Source organism: Periophthalmus magnuspinnatus, chromosome 23 (genome assembly GCF_009829125.3).
Source record: "Periophthalmus magnuspinnatus isolate fPerMag1 chromosome 23, fPerMag1.2.pri, whole genome shotgun sequence".
NCBI lineage: Eukaryota > Metazoa > Chordata > Actinopteri > Gobiiformes > Gobiidae > Periophthalmus > Periophthalmus magnuspinnatus.
Genome location: NC_047148.1, coordinates 2,486,897 through 2,511,050, shown reverse-complemented (window position 1 = coordinate 2,511,050; position 24,154 = coordinate 2,486,897). Strand labels below are relative to the sequence as shown.

The 24,154-nt window shown below is 40.6% G+C and overlaps 1 protein-coding gene across 5 annotated transcripts in view; it reads left to right on the top strand.

Moving 5' to 3' along the window:
• The window catches only part of LOC117392115 (protein PHTF2-like), a 76,902-nt gene that overhangs the window by 11,472 nt on the left and 41,276 nt on the right, over positions 1-24,154 (top strand). For 3 of the 5 annotated variants that reach the window (XM_033990100.2, XM_055231919.1, XM_055231916.1), the window contains exon 2: positions 15,667-15,750. In XM_033990100.2, the coding sequence (XP_033845991.1) occupies positions 15,706-15,750 (45 nt within the window). In that variant the 5' untranslated portion in view covers positions 15,667-15,705. Of the gene's footprint in view, positions 1-13,258; positions 13,349-15,666; positions 15,751-24,154 lie in introns of those variants that run through there. The other 2 variants (XM_055231918.1, XM_055231917.1) reach the window with 2 other exon arrangements.

The following is a 24,154-nucleotide window of genomic DNA, read 5'->3' as shown; positions in this document are numbered from 1 at the left end:
TGGTCATTAGTTGCCGCATAGCTGATTAGCCCTGAGCAAGCTTTGAAACATTTAGGTTTTTTTCTTTTTAGAGTCTATGGGATGGGCAGTTACTGTTGAATTCCATATAGGCCTGTCACATTAACAAATGTTTATGTTCTGTTGCTAAAGAAAGTATCTGTGTAATCTTTCAGCTGTCCAGGTAGATTCCATAGTAGTCCATGGGCTTATACTAGTCTGTGGTCTTATACTTGTTCTAATTCAGCTCAAGATCATTCTAAAGTTATTCAGGTCAAGGTTAATTTTTGTCCTGTGAGTGTGACTTTTTGAGTATGGATATTTGTTCATATGAACATGTACTTTCAATACTAGTTTGACTATTGATTCGTATTTGATTTTCAAAACGTTTGACAACCCTTGTTCCATCTATCATTTATTAGATGATCCGACGATATGTGACAGGCCTAATGCTAGAGGATGAAACTGTCTATAGGTGTTAGGTGTTGTAACTTTAGATTGAAGCAGCTTAACTAAATTATTCAAAATGTGTAAATTCTGACACTTTATGTTTAGTATAGATTCATAGTACACAATGAATAATAATCAATTTCAAAAGGTTGCATATTTGACAACACAAAATTCCAAATCATTACCCAGCTGTATTTGAATGTGCTAGTGCTGAGCACGTGCAAAGGTTGCTTTAGGATGAGTCTGTACATAGGTATTGGGTTGTAGTAACCTTATATTGTCTAGAAATACCCTATGATTGAAAATATGATACTGCTCTGACCATCCATCACCAGTTCAGAATCCCCCAGCCCTCCTTTGAGTAATGTTTCATCTACAAACAAAGGCCTATGTTTGATCGGCAAAATTGCATCTTGAAAGTAAGTGATTAAAGATTGCTCAAACATGCACGAATCACTCCAAATACAACTTCAGGTGAGTAAATGTTAAAGAGAAACGGCTATAAAATGGAAAACATTAAAATGTTCATTTTGCAAAATAGGTCTGCTTTAAACTCAAATGCTGTTTGTACAGATCAGAGTGTACAGGGTTAGCAGTTTTTATGCTGAATATGACAATTTATTGTATTTCAAAAATTGCCAACTTTGCTATTTGCTAATTCCAGCTATTCAAATTGCAATTTTGATTATCGCATCCCTACTTTTAATTGTAGATCATTTACCAGAAAAAATACATGGTCCTTTAAGAGACTCCACAATTCAGTCATCCCAGAAAACAACCTTTTCAATATTCTCTTGTCCAGTGCCCCCTCTGCACTTACCAAACACATGCAGAGGCAGTGTAACCTGCTCCTGTCATGAAATATAGAGCAGTAGTGAAGGACAGAGAGGAGGCTCAGTTTCTCTGCACCAGCTCCATCCTCTTTTAATGCTTTATCAAACTAACATTGTCTTGTTGTTTTGGGCTAATATTTTAGCTGCTTTAAAGAGAGGGCATTATCAAATATTTACTTTTTGGAGCTTTCTACCATGTCCAATGTCCAATGCTCAGTCCACAAGCCTGCGTCACCCATGCTACCATATGCCATTTTTCATAAATATGCAAGAGCATGATACAAAACAAAACACTACAACTTCACCTGATGAGATGTACAGTAGTTTCAGTAGTTTTGCTAATTGTGTTGTGATAGCACTCTGAAGGGGGATTTTTGCCGGTACAGTAATGACAACAACAACAACAAGCATGCTAACAGTGCACTTCCTGATTGCCATACAGTAAAACACTGGCTATACAGCAAACGTATCTTCACCTCAAGAGCTGCTGTATCTGTATGGGGGGAAAACAACTTTTGCTCATATACATTGGAAAAAGTGGGGTACAGGCCCTATTACTAATACTAATATCTACTCCTCCTTCTCCTCCTTCTACTGTTATTAATACTACCACTAAACTCCTACTATTAATTGCTGTAGATCATTATGCATTATTGCGATTATATGAAACCATCTGACAGTGTTTTTTGGATCAGTGGAGCTTGGCTTTTGGGTGTGTTTATTTTGGAGAAGGACATTGAAAGCACCTTATGGGTCACTAGATTCACTGCATAGCCAAATGGCATGAAGTGCTTCATATTGTCTTATCTTATTATTGTAAAATCTTCCCTGAATGGACACATGAATTTGTATTAAAGATATCCAACAAGTCAACACGCCCAGAGCAATCTTTTTTTTTTTCTCTAAAACTACCCTGTAAAGGTCCAATTTGGTCCTATTTATCCATTTATTTTAGTATTAATACTTGCTCCATCTGTAGACATGACTGCAATTGAGTTTGATTGGCAGAACGGTCAACATCTTCCACAAATTACCAATACGTTTAAAGCATAAAGGGACATGGAATTCACTTTATTGGCTTTTTTTTTTGGCAGAGAAACAACTGTCTGCCACAAGTACATCTAATTTACATATTTCTTCTGAAAAACTTAGCACACTTCTAATTCTCTTTACAGATCTTTTTGTTCAATTGATAGTATTCATCGAGTAAATTGCGAGAAAAATCTAATTTTCTTTTTTCTTTGAATATACTATCAAATCTCCTGGATCAGACTGGCCCGTATAATCTGAGTCTGACCTTCTTTGTAGAAGTGGGTCAGATGAACACAATGCACTAGATCAGACTGTTATTTGTGAATTATCTCAGCTCCTAGCCTTTAACATCAGAATTTACAAATCAACTTTTTATCAGCTTGTAACATTGATATAAGATGTCCTCAACAAACATAATCATCTGTACCTGTACCTGATTGTTACTTATGCCTTAAAATAGCAAAGAAAACGGAGGACTTCCGGTGTTGGCCGCTAGCTCCCGCAGTACTTTTTCAGTTTTACCTACAAAACCCTATTTGACTAACCGTGCACTGTCATTTTGGGACTTCGAACAGTGTGGCAGCTGTTTGGCGTTTGAAATATGCCTAAAGCAAGCAAACAAACCGAAAAAGATACAGCAGCGGAGTCTTCGTCTGCGGCTGCTAGCGCGGGCTTACCTGTCGGTGCTAGCGCTAGCTTAGCGGGCTTACTCGAGCAAAACAGAACAGCGATAGCCGCTGACTTTAAGGCCTCATTCAGTGTGATTAACGACAAGCTAGACAAGATTCAAGCTGAGGTAATGGCCCTGGGGAAACGTATCAGTGATCTTGAGGAAAATGCGGAGGACGTGAATCAGCGCTTAGTGAACCTTGAAGACATATGTGAGTCACTACAGAAAGAAAGCAAGTCACTGAAATCAAAACTTTCTGATCTGGAGGGGAGAAGCAGGAGGCAAAACATACGCATTCTGGGTCTACCGGAGTCTTTGGAGGGTACGCGGCCGACTGTCTTCTTCTCCCAACTTCTCGTGGAGGTTTTCGGTGCTGAGGTACTGACGTCTCCCCCGGAGTTGGATAGAGCACACCGAGGTACCAGACCTGATCCCAGCGGGCGGCCGCGCGTCGTTATTATCCGCTTTCACCGCTTCCAGACCAAGGACCTGGTGATGAGGGAGGCGCGGCGACGTGGGACTCTGGAATACCGTGGCCACAAACTACGAGTCTATGAGGACTATAACGCGGATGTCGTGAAACAACGAGCAGAATATAAAGACGTCATGGCTGAACTTTATAAAAAAGGTTTTCGCCCATCTCTTCTCTTCCCTGCGAGGCTCCGGATCACTCTCCCTGACGGCGAAAGGCGGTGGTTGGCGTCTATTCCGGAGGCAACACGTTTCCTTCGAAACACGGAGGGTAACTAACGCACTTCACTTTAAGATTGATGTTTGACATTGTCATTTTGGCTCTGATGAGTACACTGACATTGACTGAACCAAATGAAACATCTGAAGTGAGCCATGATACACATCCGCATTTGGAAATCTCCTGACACATAGTGCTGTGTCCCCGGGCTGTTCAATGTAAGGTACATGCTTGCTCTCTATATGGTTTGGTTTGTTTTGTTTTACCTTGTCTGTTTATTGGCTGTTTTTGCCTCTTATTTGATTTAGGGTGAGATTATAATGTTTATTATGCGGGATCAAGCTAGTAGCATGGAAGCATTTTTTTGGTATGAGAAGAGAGCAGGAGTTTACGCGGTTGCTGTTCTATGCAACCTGTTGTGTTGTTGTGGGGATATTGTCATTGTTGTTGTTTTTTTTTGCCCCCGTGTCCCTCCCTCCCCTCACCCCTCTCCCCCCCTTGGGGCTACATCAGCTACACACGAAAGGTTTTTAAATGAACAATAATCTTACTTTGGTCAGTTGGAATGTTAAAGGGCTGAATCATCCAGTGAAATGCAAAAGAGTTTTGACACGTTTAAAACAACTTAAGGCTGGTGTGATTTTTTTGCAAGAAACACACCTGCGGGACTCAGATCAACTGCGCCTAGGAAGGAGCTGGCCAGGGCAATTTTTTCATTCAAATTTTAAAGCAAAGGCCAGGGGCGCTGCTATTCTCATTGATCGAAATATTCCATTTATACCTTCAAACATTATAGCTGATAAAAATGGGCGTTTCGTTATTGTGTCTGGCAGGCTCTGCAATAAACAGGTGACCTTAGCAAATCTCTATGCGCCCAATTTTGATGATGTGAATTTTTTTCGTAATTTGTTCTCCCATTTTTCGGATTTAAACGGCAATTCCTTAATTCTAGGGGGAGACTTTAATTTCTTTTTGGATGCAATGTTAGACCGTTCATCCTCTAAACCTGCATCTCCTAACAAGTCTGCAATATATGTGAAATCTTTTCTTGAAGACTACAGCCTCACGGACCCTTGGCGCTTTTTGTACCCCACTGGTAGAGACTATTCTTTCTTTTCTCATGTACATCATACATACACTAGGATAGATTATTTCTTTATTGATAGTCTATTACTTCCTAATCTCACTTCTTGCACTTATGATAGCATTACTGTTTCAGACCATGCCCCTGTTGTACTTAAACTGACTTTCCAGGGAGGTGATTCTGCGAGAAAGCACTGGAGACTGGATCCATTGTTGCTTACTGATGAACAATTTGTCGTAGATATCTCTTCCAAAATCAAAACCTTTTTGACTGAAAACAGAACACCAGGTATGCCAGAGAGCACAGTTTGGGAGGCAATGAAAGCATTTCTTAGGGGGGAAATAATTTCGTTTGCAGCTTTAAACGGAAATCTGCAAGGCAGGAACAGGAAAACATTTCTGACCAGATTTTAAACATCGATAGGCAGTACGCACAATCACCATCACCTGCATTGTATAAAGAACATTTGGAATTGCAAACTAAGCTCAATCTTCTTTCTACCCGCCAGGTTGAGGGCTGTTTGCTCAGAAATAGGAGCGAATTTTACGAACATGGTGAAAAAACTGGTAAACTTCTAGCTAATCAACTCCGCGGGATTAGAGCGAGGCAAATTATAAAGGGAATTAGGACAGATAATGGGGAGGTAACATCTGATCCCAAGATAGTTAACGATACGTTTAAATTATTCTACTCTAATTTATACTCATCAGAATGTACAGTAAAATCTGAGGACTTGGAAACCTTTTTTAACTCTATTGATATGCCTTCGCTTTCCCCAGACTCAAGACTGACTCTGGAATCTCCCATTACAAAGGAGGAAATTAAATTGGCGATTTCGTCTATGCAGTCAGGAAAATCTCCGGGCCCCGACGGGTTTTCAGCTGATTTTTTCAAAAAGTTCTGATGACCTTTGCCCTTTTCTGTGCGATGTTTTTGCTGAATCATTTAGGTCCGGGGTACTCCCTTCCTCCTGTTACCAAGCCTGCATCTCCTTGCTACTTAAAAAGGATAAAGACCCTCTTAACTGCGCATCATACAGACCTATATCTTTATTAAATACAGATGTTAAAATTTTAGCCAAGCTTCTGGCTAATAGACTTGAAAAAGCTCTCCCCTCTATTGTTTCGCCAGATCAGACTGGTTTTGTTAAGAATCGTCACTCCTTTTTCAATATTCGTCGACTTTTTAATATTATTTACACCCCTAACCACAAAACACCTGAATGCCTTATTGCTATGGATGCTGAAAAAGCATTTGATAGGGTCGAGTGGGACTACTTATTTTTTACTTTAGAAAGATTTGGCTTTGGCCCTCTTTTTTGCTCCTGGGTTAAACTCCTTTACCTAAGTCCTATGGCTTCTGTGCTGACGAATGGTCATTACTCACAATTCTTTAAATTATATCGTGGAACAAGGCAGGGCTGTCCCTTAAGCCCATTGCTTTTTGCTCTGGCAATCGAACCACTGGCAATTGCAGTTAAAGGCAGTAGTGAGATACAAGGCATCTGGAGGGGTGGAATTGAACATAAAGTCTCCCTTTATGCGGACGACCTCCTTTTATTTCTTTCTAATCCGGCCACTTCTCTACCTGCTGTACTTAAAGTGTTAAACGTTTTTAGTACATTGTCAGGATATAAGACAAACCTAACTAAGAGTGAGCTGTTCTTTATCAGTGGAAAAGCTGATGACCAGGGTCCTTTGGATTTCCCTTTTAAAGTAGTGTCTGACAGTTTTAATTATCTTGGAATATACGTCACTAAACAGTTAAACAACTTGTTTAAGAGTAACTTTGTCCCCCTTTTTGATCAGTGCAAGCAAATGCTGTCTAAATGGTCTCCATTATCTCTGTCTCTGGTGGGGAGAATAAATTCTGTTAAAATGACAGTACTCCCAAAATTCCTTTACCTATTTCAGTGTCTTCCTATTTTTATTCCCAAATCATTTTTTAAATCTTTAGACTCCTTAATTAATTCATATATTTGGAAGGATAAACCACCCAGATTGAGGAGGGCCATTCTTCAGAGGCCCAGACAGGTGGGGGGAATGGCGCTGCCCAACTTTCAATATTACTACTGGGCAGCAAATATCAGGTGTATGCTTTATTGGAAACATTTCCACCTGGAACATTCGTCTCCTGTGTGGGTCACCATGGAATCGCACGCGTCAAATAAAATGTCTTTGCCAGAAACTTTGGGGTCGCCGCTCCCTCTTGCCTCCTTGTCTTCTGGTAATAATAAAGTAGTTCAACAGTCTCTGAGGATCTGGTCCCAGTTCAGGAAGAGTTTTGGTCTCCAGGCTTTCTCACTCCAGAGTACAATTGCTTTAAACCACTTGTTTGCCCCTTCCATGACTGATTTTCATGCATTTCATGTTTGGCACAAAAAAGGTCTAAAATGTTTTGCGGATTTATATCTGGATGGACAGTTTGCTAGCTTCTCCCAACTATCATCAAAATTTGGAATTGGTTCAGCACATTTCTTTCGTTTTTTACAGGTCAGACATTACATGCAGAGTGTAGCAGCACAGTTCCCTCAAAGACCTTTAGACAACCCGGTTGACGACTTGCTTTCGGTCAATCCCACTTCAAAGAGGGTTTTGTCAGCTCTTTATAGCATAATTTCAGATCTCAACTGTCCCTCTGTGGCTGCAATTAGATCCAAATGGGAACAAGATCTAAATTTTCCTCTTACAGATGAGGTGTGGGACTCGATTCTTAGCCGAGTTCATTCTACATCGATGTGTGCTCGTCATGCGCTCATTCAGTTCAAAATCGTCCACAGAGCTCATTTGTCTATGGTTAAACTAGCACGTTTCTACCATGATGTGGACCCAACTTGCGGAAAATGTAGCAGCGCACCTGGCACACTGTTGCACATGTACTGGTCTTGTCCAGTGATAGTTAATTTCTGGCATTCTGTTTTTCAGACTATGTCTGAAGTCCTGCAGTATCAAATTAAACCTGATCCACTCTGTGCCATCTTCGGAGTGGCCCGGGACCCTTTTTTACCAAACTCCAAACTGAAGGTTCTGATTTTCGCACTCTTTATCGCTAGACGAGTAATCTTATTGAAGTGGAAAGACACGACATCTCCCTCCCATGCACAATGGATAAAAGACATAATGTTCCATATGGATTTAGAAAAAATTAGATATACTGTTCGTGGATCAGGAACAAAATTTTATAAACTATGGCGCCCTTTCTTAGATTATTTTGAGAAACCTTCAACTATCGCAGCAGAGTAGCCCCCCCCCCCCTCCCTCCCCATTGTAATTTTTATTCTACTATAATTAATTATTTATTACATTAGTTATTTTTATTATTATTGTTATTATTATCACTGTTGTTGTTATTTCTTAATACTATCACATGTATGCCTTATTTAGGGTTGTGGGTTTTTTTTGCAGCTGGCCTGTAGTTTTGTTGTTTTATGTGTATGGGTGGGGTTATTTGTTAAATATTGGGAAAAAAGAACATGTTTTAATAACAAGTATTGTGCACTTCATTGTACCTTTTGGCAGTTTAATAAAAAGACCTTTGAAAGAAAATAGCAAAGAAAACGAACTAGTTCATTTTAAATGTTTTGAAGCACTCCAGCTTTATTCCTCACTTTGGATGTTCGAAATACATAAGCTAATTATCAACTCAATTTCAGAGGCAGAGCAGAGTTTTGTCATCATTGTAATGTTAAAAATATCTAGCATCCTAACGCACTTCCCGGTTCATACAGCTATTTTCAGTGCAGTCATTCCCCAGCAAATTTTCATGTTGCTCCAACAGTCTAGCACAGCCATTTTTTCTAATTCTGTTAATTGGTCTTAGTACCATTGGTCTAACCCAGTTTAGACATGATCTAGTCCTGTGTCAGACCTGATTTTAGAACATTTTTGTCGTAACGGGTGAGTGTAGCGGACCAAAGGATGCAGACTCGGGGAATATTTACAGGATTATTGTAGAAAAAGGACAAGGTACAAACAGTGGGTGATCCGGAGGTGAGCAGGTGAGCAGGTGAGCAGGAACACCGGGGACATGAAGGGACCACAGGACGACAGGCAGACCAGACGGGCGTAGGGCAGAGCAGGCAGGAGACATCCAGGGCCGGAACATGGAACGCAGGAACAGACAGGAACGCAGGAACAGACAGGAACGCAGGAACAGACAGGAACGCAGGAACGCAGGAACAGACAGGAACGCAGGAACAGACAGGAACGCAGGAACAGACAGGAACGCAGGAACAGACAGGAACGCAGGAACAGACAGGAACGCAGGAACAGACAGGAACGCAGGAACAGACAGGAAGGTGATGACGTGGACACGACGATGATCCCGCGCTGAGTCTCTTCTCCCAGCTCCTTTTATGCACAGCAGGTGTGTTGATTGCACTGATGCGCTGCAGGTGCGCGTGGGAGGAGCCAGGAGCCCAGCCCAGATCTGGCAGGTGAGGGAGGGAAAGAGCAGGACAGGAGTAAAACCAGGAGTGGAACGTGTGGATCATGACAATTTTGAAGTTTCTTCCAGGTCCAGTCCTGTCACAGTCCTGGTTTAGTCCCCAGAATGCCTCAGATATTCAAAGTTTTTAAGGATGCTTTCACAGTTTTATCCAGATGGAGGGTTGGTTTAGTCCTGGTCTAGTCCAGCTTTCATTTGACTTGATGTGCCAAATTAATGTTACTAGTTTTATTAGAGCCATGAAAATTATATATTGCAATCTATCTATTTATTTTAAAATTGAAAAATGTAATTGTAGTTACTCAAAAAAAGAAATGTAAATCCATGATTTTAAAAGAATATCGATGTTTCTTTCTCCTAGCACCACTCGAGCTCACTCATTTGAACCACTTCCTTATCTTTGGTCTAAAAATCCACTTCCTGTCACCAAAATACTGCACATTTAGAGTCTGACCTCTGTTCCCTCACTACCCCCAGCCTTCTGTAATGCATTCTGGGAACTCTGTGGTGTGGTTTGGAAAATACTCTTAGTGCCCATTACTTTGTTATGTTTTCCAAACCAGTAGTTTAGCCCTAATCCAGTATGAAGTCAGATGGGTATTAAAGTGTTAATGTATGAATCACTGGCAGTGGATCAGGGCTGAGCGATTTCGGAAAAAATATTTAACTGTTCGGAATTAGATTTGCTATGTTTGTTTAATCAAGATTTAGTTCGCATAGAGCACATTTCTGACCAGACCAAAAACAATGAAATTTGACTGGAATATGAACTGCTAATAATACAAGAATTCATTGCATTTTTTAGAGGGCTAAACTACAGGGGTTGCAAAAGACTCCTTTGAGATCTGGGAAAGGGGTTATAAACGATAGTTGTCTGTGTATAATGTAGTCTGTCCAGGTTGACTACAAGCTAAGTTAATTTTTGTCCTGTGTTCCTGGTAAAGCCTGTGCTGTGTCAGTTGGACCTAGTTTATTCTCGGACTAATGGTGGCTAAGCACTGATCCAGCTTTTTCTGTTCCAATACTGATGTCTGTGTAATCCTTTAGTGAGAGAGTAACCTTTTCAAACGCATGATTTCATGGCACCTCTCTTCAGGGCGGGTGTGACTGTGGCTCTGCTGGTTTTACTTGTGCTAGTTTAATGCTTTAATGTTCCAGGGAGTTGCTAAACTTCACCCACTCAGCCGTTTCTGAATGTATTTACCTGTACCTGTGTGGAAAACAAAACAGTCTGGTTGTTTGGGAGGATACTGTGTGGGAGCGCACAAATTATGAGTCACATTAAAGAGCAGTTTTCAGACATTGTCTTCAGTCATTGGTTCATAATAAAGACAAACTACAAACTGAAACAACAAACTGAAACCCACAAACAGGGCTGCAAAAAGAATTGCAATCGAATAGAAATTGTTATATAAAGAGGAGCAATCTACGTTCCTACCCTCACCTATGGTCATGAGCTCTGGGTAATGACCGAAAGGACAAGGTCGTGGATACAAGCGGCTGAAATGGGTTTCCTCCGCAGGGTGGCCGGGCACACCCTTGGAGATAGGGTGAGGAGCTCGGGAGCTCCTGGACGCCTCCCTAGGGAGGTGTTCTGGGCATGTCCCATCAAAATGTCATCACAACAAAGTGCCGTACTGCCTGACCATGCCATTGGTGATATTTGGCTTTCAGAGTACCCCCACAACTAAAAGTAATAGTCCCAGGACCAAACCAGACCTGGTCCAGACTATTAGTATAATAAAGGTAGTTTTAAACAAGTACTAAAGATGGACCCCACAGTCTGTAATCAATCTGTTAAAATGGGTGGTGCAAAGATTGTTACTGTACTAAAAATTACTAAAAATATCACTCCGTTCTGAGTGAGAAGTATGCTCAGAATGTGTACTGACCTCACAACTTTCAGATATTAGCAGAATAACAAAAAAAAAAAAAAAACATGTTCAAAATATCCAAAATGGGACACAATAATATACTCTCTAGTTTTCAAAATTGTTTTTGTCCCATTTTTATTTCTTATATAATGATGGCGAATGACAAAATTGTTGTGGTTGTGAATGTGATATGTGGCATCATAAATAGAAACAACTGCTTAAGTTGACAACAAAATAACAGTTAGTCTCCTTTAAATGGCATACAAACAGTATATTTTGAATTTCAAGAGACAAACTATCAATAAACTTGAAATTCCATAATTCCTTTCTCATAATAATCAGATTAGGTTTTGCAACTGTTGTCAATTTTGGGAAGCAAAGTCTATTGTTGTGATATTTGCCTTTAAGAAAATACATTGAATTGAACTGTTAAATACTGAGACAACTGTACAGGTCTGAGTTATTGCTAGCATTTGTTTGGGATTGGCTCCCAGTTTCCTCTAGCCTCAGAGGCTTGGTGTGCAGGAGCTGATATTTTAAAGAGGAGGTACTTCTATGTGGTAGTAACTGCTAACACTGTACTGTACTGGGATCACCATGTTGCCTTTTATTGTTTTGAAAATGCTAAAATTGCGAAGAAAAAAAAGGTATTGATATGTTTCACTTTTAGGGCATTGTTTTGCATCATGCTTATGTATATTTCTGAACAATTGCAGTTCAGGGACATGGGTGACATAGGCTGGTGGGCTGAGCTTTGGACAGAATCATACTGACAAACGTAAGGAGCGTTTGGATAGGGTCTGAGAGAAATGGCTAAATTACTGAAACATCTAAACAACAACTAAAATGCCTTCAGGCATGTTTTTAATAAAGGAACAACATTATATCATGATCGAAAGCTCCAAAAAGTCGATTTTGCATTAGGGATGGGATGATATTAAAATTTAGACTCACGATTATTGTGACCAAAATAATCGCGATTAATTACACTTAGCACTTTAGAACTCGTGCAATACACTTAGCACTTTAGAACTCGTGCAATAAACACAGCACTTTAGGACTTGTGCAATACACACAGCACTTTAAAAGTTGTAGTAACCCTCCTGAGTTTATGTTTTTGACTTGGCTTCTGTCCTTTTTCTGTATTTGACTGTATTTTGTGTATGTGGTATTTTATGTTAAATGTGACCATCAACCTGTCCAGGGACAACAGATGGAAACTAGCCTGTGGCTAAAATCTGGCATATTTACATATGTATCTTATGTTCATTAATATGCACTGTCCCTTTTCTAAATAAATAAATAAAAATAAAAATAAAATAAATAACAATATTATGATGATAATTATTAACCTGTTAACATTCTGCCATCACCCCTACTTTACAACTCTGCAGCAATGTACATATACTTCTGCGTCACCCACACAAACAATCTACATGTCAAATGAAAGCTAAGGCACTCGTCTTTCCGAATATGCAATACCATTTTCACCTGCAATCACCACAGTGCTGACAGGAAAGCTGTTTTTACAGGCAAGGCAAAAATTTTGATTTGTACTACATTTACCTTTTGAGGGCTCTGGTTCCATCAAACATCAACATATTCCCATAAAGTTGATCTCACTCATACAGGTCCAGAGAATAATTTATGTCCACAAAAAAATAAGTTAGATCCTTCAAAAGGAAGGTTTTCCAAACGTGAAATCTGCTCTGTCACTTTTTTGCATTTGTTTTGTTGATTTCAGGCATAATAAACTTCTGACACCGCCAACTTTGTTCCTCAGTGCTAAACACATTAGCTTCTGATTGACACCAATGTTGTCCAATAAGGTGGGGGCTGTGGATTACTGGAGCCCCAGACAGAGAATCAGTGCTACAGATGATTGAAAGTTTACTCCCCATTCACAGAATCAACCAGGTACATTACACATATTTTGTGATGTTTTCCCCTTAAAGCCAATGAGCAGTGGAACACGATGATTTATAGCATGTCATGGTTTTCTGTAAACAGGCGGAGCTTTACAAGTGTATACACAAAGCCAAGTGGAAGCCAAATGCGTCATGCGTACACATTTTATGCACTGTTGTTTTGTGTTCTAAACATGACTAAACAGACAAAGCAAAGGAAGTACGCAATCGAGGACACTGTGAATGTTTGTACAAGTTATACAAGAGGCATTCTGGAGCAGTTTGTGGCAAAGAGTGAAGATGGCTGTGAATTTGAGGAGTAGAGAACCTTATTTTTTAGTGGATTGGCTGTTTTTCTCGATCGGTAAGCGTAGTTTATTCTTCTATTGACATAATTGTAGGTAAAATATATTGTGTGTAATCGTTAGCCTTGCTTCTGTGCACATAGTGCACATTCAAACCATGCGTCTGGCACATTTGTGTTTAGCTATATGAATTAGACTTCATTTGTCAGTTGTTTGAAAGGTGTTGTTTTATTCTGCAGTTTGCATTATTATAGGTAAAAATATAAGGTGTGCCCACATAAGCATCTCATTTATGCCATGAAATGGCATATTTTTTTCCAAAGTTGTTTAGCCCAAGAGTCTGTGTGCATACTTAATGATTTACTTACTACTTCCATTTCAAAATTCTAATGCAAAGCTATAAACCTTTTTGTTTGTATTTCTGTTTGTCTGTGATTAGAGGCAAGCTACCTATTAGAAAAGCGAGTACCATCCGTTCGTTCTTCAGACAAACCTTACACAGGTCTTACATAACACAGTATCACATACACATACATATCAAATAGTGTCTGGAAACACAGGAGGAAGACACAAAGAAAAGAAAGAACCTGTACACAGGAGATTTTATAGTTATTACAAGTAGTTAATAGATTTGTATTCGGGCTGATACAGAGAGGTCTGAGTGACAGTCGAAGGCGGGGGGGCCTCGACAACTGAATTTCTGGAAATGTAGTCGGGGGGGTGCATACCTACTTCTCAGAAAGGCGGCACAATATCCAGTAAAAGTATCAATAAAGCAATAATCAAAATGGATTTGGGCTTGGTTTTGTCTCTGACAAAATCAAAACAGTTTGACTAGTAAGTTAAGATGTAGGCATATATTTTAGTTTTATTATTGTTATAAGTTAATTATTGTGTCAAAAAGCATAAAATAAATATTTCAATAATATTGATATCACAATACTTAACAGCCATATTGTATGTTGCAATCATTTTCAATGTTGTGCAGCTCTCCTCCTTGGTCACACTTGGTCACTAAGCATCTTCTCTAGCCACAGCTGTCATGGGGCAGACTAATGTAACTCTGTCCCTTTGACCCACATCACTCATACAAACTCATTCATATTGTCTATCTTCACGGATTTACTTTAATTGGACAATAATGTCTACAAAGACTCATGACTACAGTTAAGGAAAACCACAAGATGCACAAGACTGTTATGATTAAAGGGACTGCATGATTTTTACCATTGTCAAGCCATGTAAACGATTGTTTTTCAACAGTTTAGTTTAATGTAAAAGTAGCTCTGCTCTCTTTATGAACCACAGCTGACTTGATAATTTTTTAAATATTTCACATTCAACTAAATATTGTTCATTACGCCATTATTTTTAGTGCAAAGAGAGTCTAAAAACATCATCATTACACAACTGGTAATTGCCATTCACTAAACCACTGCAGACATTTCAATATAACACTTCATTGAAATCCTCTGTACACTGTGATGATTCATTCACTGTGTTTTGTTAAGTCTGATGTCTGGGGAATGATACCTTCACGCCTCTTATTATTATTCTGTGAGTGGGTATTTATCACATTGTGGGGACTAAAATCTGTACACACTCACATCATGGGGACCTTCCTCCTTTATAGTGACAAAAATCAGGTTCCCATGATGTTATAACAATCTTCCCTCATCAAAAACCTGAAGAGGATTTATGTTAACCCTGCATGTTTCAGTAATTTTGCGATCTCTGCCAGGCCCTATTTGAACGCTCCTGATGGCAGTATGAGGCTGTAGAAGGCTCCACCTACAAGCCTACATTGCTCATGCTCCCATGTGGAATTTTTTTATAAATAGCATAAAACAAAGCAATACACTGCATCATCACAAGCCTGCTGCGATGTGCAATAGTTTAATTTATTAGTGGGATGCACGCTTATTGTGTTATGATAGCACTCTGAAGGCGGAGTGACTGGGGGAAGGGAGACTCAGAGCGTCAAAAATGAAAGTGAAACTAATTAAACAGCATTTTCAAAAAAATAAAAAGCAATATGGCTGTCTAAATATGCTATGTATCAACAATGAATTCCCCCTCTTTAAGGTGTAAGGGTTTACGTTAAGGTTAGAGAAGTATTGACTATGTTTAAGGTTTGGTTTAGTCTCTAGAAAATGAGTGTAAGTCAATGTAATGTCCCCAAGAAACATGAAAACCCAACATTTGTGTATGTGTGTGTGTGTTACTTCTTAAAGGAGACAAAGTGGGATGAGCGTGCGTAACTCCACCTCTCTGTGTCATCTACCTGTTGACCAGGTATATAGACACCTCTCTACCTGATTACTCTGTCGCTCACACAAACCTCTCTCCTCTCTCTTCTCTGTTTGTTTTTTTTTAGCCCAAGATGCCCTAGGCTAGCAGGACAAGAAATAATGTGATGGCTTCTAAAGTGAAAGATGCAGTGGTGTGGTACCAGAAAAAGGTAGGGTCATTATCTCTTATTTGCATACTGTAGCTGGCTTTGGTTTTGCGTTTGGATAAATACAGAAGTGCTACGAAATGTGTAGTATCTTTCACCTGTGCTAAAATAAAAAATAAAATAAAATCATAATAATGCATGGGTAATGGCTGTATAATAGTCATGTTACAGAAGTTAGAGGCAAGCTAGACTTGCAGGTAAGTGTTGATCACGTTGTCATCTCGATGAGATAAAAATTTGTCAATGAGTGATCAAACTTGACAACAATACAATAATTCGGTTTCCTTTAAAATAGCATGGGATTGGTTCATTTTGAATTGCAACATACAATTTGTGTGGCAAACTTGGAAATTGTTATCACTCACATGATTTTTGCTGTAGTCAAGTAATCTATGGATTTCAGAATAATAAAAAAAATAAATTAGGACTGCCATTACAGTTTACAATTTGAAAGTAATTATTATATCTTTTGAATGGCAAAAAGTCTTCAAAATGTCACAGGAACCCGAAAACGATTACTAAATATAAATATAAGCTAGTAATTTGATATACCTTTCATTACAAATTGTGCATTTCCAGCTAGCTAAAAATGGTCGGCTTTATTGCAATCATTCTTCTTGCCACTGAAAGCAGTCATTACATCTATATATATTTTTTCAATACCTTTAATGAAAATTTGACCTTTTGATTCTAGTGACAAAATTACACACGGCTATATGGATATTATATGGATGGGATCCACACAACAAACATCCTTTCTGGTTCTTAATAACTATCACTAAACATGTGTCTATCCAACTATAGGTCTGAATTATAACTGGCAGCTAACTTGACCCTTCATTACAATTGCTAACCACAAAAACTCACTATGTTCTTATCTGCCAGATTTCTATGATGTACACAATCAAATGATTTTCATAGCAATTGAGATGTAAGGATTGATAAAAAAACAAAACAAAAAAAAAACAATAAAAATGGCTTTGAATGTCAATTCCTAGAACATAAACAATACAGGCTGTTAATAATTGCAATTTGATCCAAAACACGATCAAATTTCTTCCTCCAATGTTTGAACTCTGTACCACATGCTTTTACTGACAGAGGATTGTAGACCTCCCCATTAAAAGACCCAAGCAGATCACTGACAGAGCTAAACCAGGGCTAAACCAGCGCTTAACCAGGGCTTAACCAGGGCTTAACCAGGGCTAAACCAGGACTAAACCAGGACTAAACCAGAACTAAACCAGGACTAAACCAGGACTGAAATATATAACCATATCTTTATTGAATTACATGTCTAACCATCGCATAAATATGCCCAGATCTTCTCCTCTTCTCTTGTTGATCTTCTCTTCTTTGCTGGATCCTGGTTTAAACATTAGAGTGTCGTGTTTCATCTTGTTCCATGGTTTCAGATATCAGATCCTCTGCTGGACTCTCATACTGCCTCCCATCTCTCTCTGCTCACCTTACACTTGTCCTGTCCTCCATGTCCTCCTATGGTAGTATTGGACCCCTTGTTGTGAGTCACTGTTAGCTGTAGCCTTGTTGCTAGGGCTGCAAGATTAATCGCAATTGAATCAAAATTGCAACTTTAATGGATGCAAAGGCTGCAGTTTTTGAAGTACCGCAATTTCCTCCACAAACAACCAAATCTCGTGTCTTATTCTGCATAAAATCTGCTAACCTTGTAGTTTAGATCTGTACAATCTGTTCTGAAAATGTGATTCTTGTATTAGTTTGTCAGTTCATATTTCAGTCTTTTTTCAGTCTTTTTGTCAGTTCTTTTTGTCAGTTCTTCTGGATGTGAAATGTGAACTTCAACAGAATCTTATTAAAACATAAATCACAAATCTAACCGCAATCACAATGCCTGTCAGAAAAACAACAATCAGCCAATTATGTGCTTGTCCCTGGGGCCCCTGCTCTGACTTCCATAGCACCACGAGAGCTGTATGAGAGCAGTGTGCAGCCAACACAAATCCAAGGGTTTATTTTCAACCTGCTCTGCGTCAACATGGAACTGGACACTAGCAGCATGTGCACACACTTTAATGGGGACAATTAAGTCACCTACCAAACAATTTATTAGAGTTGTCAAAAATATTGAAAATCAGATGATTGTAAATATAACAAAATCACATGATAACATAATGAACATACTATGATGAGAATTGATGACAAAAAAAAGTTAGGAATAGCATATAGCATAGTTTGTTATTTGAATTTGGACACAATTAGCAAATCACAAAAGCTTTTCCTCCACAAATTTCAATTTCAATTTCATTGAGATTGAATCCGCAATGTGAATGGTCTCCATAAGCAAATCACAAAAACTACTATATACAAAATTTCTCCTACAAAACACTACAGCAAGTTCTAATAACATTTTATATACATATTACTAAATTATTGAAGCTTTTGGATTTGCTAATTTTAGTTCAATAGCCTTTACTCTTTCAGCTGTATTTATCAGCATTGACCTTAACATAATCAGAATATCACCATGCTCTGGCCTCTGGAGTTGTGCCATCATTATTTTGGGTAAAGCCTTCAGTAGTGTGTCTATTATTATCACTGAGACTGAGACTGGATGGAGTTTTGATCAGTTCTAAAAAGTCCAGAAAAGTATTAAAAACATCACATAGAGGCCAGATCATGCCCCATTTTCTCTACTACATTATTGAGATCACCTTATAATATTGACTTCTTAAACAGGATCGCCAATAGGACTTTCTGGTATGACCCAGTTTATATACAGAAAAGAACAACAGTGCAAAGCTAGCAGTGCAAATAGATTCAGTATGTTTAGCAGTAAAAACACCTTTAATTGAATAAATCCAACATAGATATGCCATACTGTAAAACATTCCAGACAGAACTATAACATTTTCATGAGACAAACAGGTGACAGGCTCTTTCCAGAAGTTTAAAGTGCCAGTGTCAGCTTTTTTAAAATACAAAATAAATATCCGCCCTCTGATCCCTAGGCCTGATCTGTATGACTTTCTTCTGGCTTAATGGTCAAACCTCTTTGTCAAACACTTTTTACAGTAACATAAGTAACAACTGTGTATTTGTGTGTCATTGTGCTGACTCAGCCCTACTCCTGCCTCCTGTCTGTTACTCAGCATCTCTCTGTTAAACCAAACCTGGTCTGGCTCATGTGGAGGTGTGTTTTTGTCTCAAAGGTGGCACTGCTCTAAATGAATTATGTGTTTGTTTTGTAGTGTGTTTAAAGTCTAATTTTGACAGCAGTGAACAGGTACAAGTACTGCATATTTTGACACATAGGAGTAGAATTGCACAACAAAAATATGAATACTGCAACAAATGATTTTGCAACACAAAGCTCTGTTTGTCAAAAATGTACAGGTTTGCAAAGATTAATTGCTCAAAAAGGCAAATTTTGTTCATAATTTCCTTACTTGAGTTGGTCTTTTGTTTAGTAGTTTTATTGACACAGTTTAAATGACATCATGCACATGGAGAAGCTAAAATTGGTGAGAGGTTCTTGTGTTTTTGGGTTCCAGTCGAGCCGCCGAGTTTTGACTTTATTGTCCGTTAGGGAAATTTGTTCTCTGCATTTGACCCATTCTTCAATGCCGCTGGGGCATCTCCTCAGGAGCACTGAGCATCATAACGCAGTTCTCAGAGACCAATCTTCATGATCTTGAATTAGTCTTGGTCAAGACTTCCTTAGTTGCAGAAATTAACCTATTTTGTATGTTTTGGGTTGATGGGATGGGATGGGATGGGAGTGCCTGGAGGAGGAAGGTGTTTTTTCAATAAATCAAATTTGTATTGATTCAGGCAATTCATTAAGCATAATAAAATATGATTAAGAGAGTTCCCTCTATGGAAACACTGGCTGTAACTCACATTTTGACAGATGGATTAACAGAAAAAAGCAGGTGCAAACTTTAGATAGTGTACATACTAAATTTGATACAATGCATTTGACCCATCCTGTTCACATTTCAGTATTTTTCGCAATTCAGAGCACATTTGAAATATGAACTTTGAAATGTGAACTCCTATGAAAACATAAATTGTAAATCCAATTGCAATGCTTTGTGACAAATCACAATTACAGATTTTTTCTAAACCTTTCAACCCTACTGGTTGATTGGAAAGTATGTCTCCATGGAGGCCAGCAGGTGGTGAACTCTCCATTTCTTTTTAAAGTCTACACAGTAGACCTTTAAACAAATGTAGGTCCTAATATCAAAACAACCCTTTGTAAAACTTGTCCACCTCCTTTGAGCAATCATTTAAGTGTGGCAAACCTGAGCAGATCCGAGCCAGAATCTTGATCAGGAGTAGCAGGAGCATGTTTTAATATCATAGGTGTTAGCATGACTTAGCACTAGCACTAGTGCACATGTCAATGGAACTTTCAAGAATCACAGCTCAGTCATTTCTGTCCTGTCATTTCTGTGGTTAAAGAGGACACACCCACAGATACATTAAACAGGTGACGCCACAAAACACTGAGATTTTCCATTCGATTAAAGGAGGATGGTTCTGGAAGTTCGATTCATAACTCATCATAATAACAATGCTGTTCTCAGGCATTTATTTGAAATGGCCATGTTCCATCCATCCATCCATTTTCTTCCGCTTTATCCGGGGCCAGGTCACGGAGGCAGCAGTTTCAGCAGGGAGGCCCAGACTTCCCTCTCCACACACACTTGCTCTAGCTCTTCCGACGTCTAGGCGTTCCCAGGCCAGCCGAGAGACATAGTCCCTCCAGTGTGTCCTGGATCTTTCCCTGGCCCTCCTCCCAGTGGGACGTGCCCAGAACACCTCCCTAGGGAGGCGTCCAGGAAGCAGACGTAATAGATGCGCGAGCCACCTCAACTGGGTCCTGTTGATGTGGAGGAGCAGCGGCTCTACTCCAAGCTCCCCCCATGTCACTGAGCTCCTCACCCTATCTCTAAGGGAGCGCCCAGCCACCCTGCGGAAGAAAACTCATTTCGGCTGCTTGTATCCACGATCTTGTCCTTTCGGTCATTACCCAAAGCTCATGACCATAGGTGAGGGTAGGAATGTAGATTGACCAGTAAATCGAGAGCTTTGCCTTCCGAATCAGCTCCTTCTTTACCACAACGATCTGATACAGTGACCGCATCACTGCAGACGCTGCACCGATCCGCCTGTCAATCTCACGCTCCATCCTTCCCTCACTCGTGAACAAGACCCCGAGATACTTGAACTCCTCCACTTGAGGCAAGGACTCTCCACCCACCCGGAGAGGGCAAACCACCTTTGTCCGGTCGAGAACCATGGCCTCGGATTTGGAGGAGCTGATACTCATCCCAGCCACTTCACACCCAGGATGGATCTCATCCACCCCCGGAGCCTTGCCACTGAGGCGCTTACCAACCACCTTGGTGAATTCAACCAGGGTGATGGCCACCCTTGAATCCTCAAACTCTGCTTCCTCCCCGGAAGACGTGACAGTGGTATTGAGGAGATCCTCAAAGTATTCTTTCCACCGCCCAACTACGTCCCCAGTTGAGGTCAGCAGCTCTCCGCCCGCACTGTAAACAGTGTTGGTGAAGCACTGCTCCCCTCTCCTGAGGCGTCGAACGGTTTGCCAGAAATTCTTCAAGGCCGACCAGTAGTCCTCCTCCATGGCCTCTCCGAACTCCTCCCAGCCCCGAGTTTTTGCCTCTGCGACTGCACGGGCTGCGGCACGCTTTGCCTGACGGTACCTGTTGGCTGCTTCAGGAGTCCCACAAGCCAGCAGGGCCTGATAGGACTCCTTCTTCAGCTTGATGGCATTCCTTTACTTCCGGCGTCCACCACCAGGTTCAAGGATTGCCACAGCGACAAGCATCAGAGACCTTGCGACCACAGCAACGTGCAGCCGCATCGACAATGGAGGTGGAGAACATGGCCCACTCGGACTCCATGTCTCCAACCTCCCGCGGGATATGGGAGAAGCTCTCCCGGAGGCGTGAGTTGAAGACCCTGCTGACAGAGGGTTCCACCAGACATTCCCAACAGGCCCTCACGATAACCTTGGGTCTGGCACGTCTGTCCGGCTTCTTCCTCTGCCAGCGGATCCAACTCACAACCAGGTGGTGATCGGTTGACAGCTCTGTCCCTCTCTTCACCTGAGTGTCCAAGACACGTGGCCAAAGGTCAGATGACACGACGACAAAGTCGATCATCGACCTCCGACCTAGGGTGTCCTGGTGCCATGTGCACTAATGGACACCCTTGTGTTTGAACATGTTGTTTGTTATGGACAAACTGTGACTAGCACAGAAGTCCAAAAACAAAACACTGCTCAGGTTCAGATCAGGGAGGCCGTTCTTCCCAATCATGCCCCTCCAGGTGTCACTGGCGTTGCACACATGGGTGTTGAAGTCCCCCAGTAGAACAATGGAGTCCCCAGTAGGTGCATTGTCTAGTACCCCTCCCAGGGACTCCATGAAGGCCGGGTACTCTACACTGCTTTTCGGCCCATAGGCCACACAACAGTGAGAGACCTGTCCCGTCCCAAAGGCACAGGGACGCGACCCTCTTGTTCACTGGGGTAAACTCCAACACGTGACGGCTGAGCTGTGGGGCAATAAGCAATAATAAGCAATAATAAGCCCACGCCAGCTCGCCACCTCTCCCCATGGGCAACGCCAGAGAAGTGGAGGGTCCAACCCCTCTCAAGGAGTTGGGTAACAGAGCCAGGCCTGGCTCCAGGGTGGGGCCCCGACTGCGCCATACCGGGCAACGTCACGGTCCTTGATATTCTGCTCATCATAGGGGTATTTGGAACTGCTCTTTGTCTGACCCGTCACCTAGAAATGTTTGCCATGGGAGACCCTACCAGGGGCATAATCTTTACATCCCTCTATCTATCTGTCCCCTTCTTTATCTGCCCTACTCCCTTCTCTCTACTCATATCTCTCTCTCTCTATCTTCTCCTCTCTCCTCCCCTTCTCTTTCTTCTCCCCTTCTCTTTCTAACGCTCCTCTCCCATCTACCCCCTTCTCCATCTCCTCTCCCTCTCTCTATCTACCCCCGCTTGATCTACCCTCCTCTCTTTCTCTCTCTCACCTCTCCTCTCCTTCTCTTTTTCCCTCTCTCTTCTCCCTCTCTCATTCTGTCCTCTGTCTTTTCTCTCCCTTCTTTCTGTCCTCCCTCTCTTTCTAACCCCTTCTCTCCATCTCTCTCTCCCCCTCCTTACCATCTTCTCTCTCTCTCCCTCTCTCTTTTTTGTCTCTGTGCCCCCCCACACTGCAGAGGCTGTATTGTTATGTAACACAGATCTATTTGACGATGTAAGCCCTCTCTCTCCTTTGCAATCTGTAGCCATGGTGACCTCTGCAGCACCTTCACTCTGTGCTGTACATTTGACTGACAAATTATTCAGGATGAGAACCCAAGATCCTTAGGTTAGTCCTGCACTGTATTAAATCAAGCTTTGTTTATAAAGTGCATTTCATGCATTTAAGACAAAAGCAAATAAAGCACTAGGGCAGTAATATTTCAAAACAAATTCATTTTGACATCTTTAAATGAACTAGACACTGCAGGTATATTAACTACTTTGTTAAAACCTGACAAGATAAAATGTTCCTTTTTGTTTTTTATGCAAATTAGGCATGCCAATCCAGCTTTTTCAGTTCCGATACCAATATCGATACTTTGACTTTAAGTATCACCAGTGTAGGGATAGAAAATGGCACTTATTTCCTTAAAACAAACTTAACTTATTACACAAGAGATCCAATTGTGTTATCCAACTGTTCTTTATATTTCAAATACTGAAGAGCTTCATATGAATAAAAGTTCAAACATTATGTATGTATTACAGCCAGTAAATGGTCTTATTACATCCAATTAAAGGCTCAACCAGGATATCAACTGAATGATATATCACGATACCTGATCCAGCAAATTTTTCAGTATTGGTACCGTTATATTAAATATCAGTATCAGTGCATTCCTAATGCAAATTGCTTGTTAATTCATGTGCGACTGTTTTATATGAGTTCTCAATCAGTATTCTACACTGTTTGGATCATGGATAGCATACGCAGACCAGAAAAATTGTCCCAAGAATAATATTTTAATTATTAACTTACTCCAAACTATGTTCCTTTTAGTGGAATGTGCATCTTTAAGTCAACATTTGGAACCAGATTGAACCAGGTCTGAAAAGTCAAAAGTTAAGTCCATCCATCCATTTTCTTCCGCTTATCCGGAGCCGGGTCGTGGGGGCAGCAGTCTAAGCAGGGACTCCCAAACTTCCCTCACCCCAGACACGTCCTCCAGCTCCTCCGGTGGGATCCCAAGGCGTTCCCAGGCCACCCGAGAGACATATTCCCTCCAGCGTGTCCTGGGTCTTCCCCGGGTCCTCCTCCCGGTGGGACATGCCCAGAACACCTCCCTA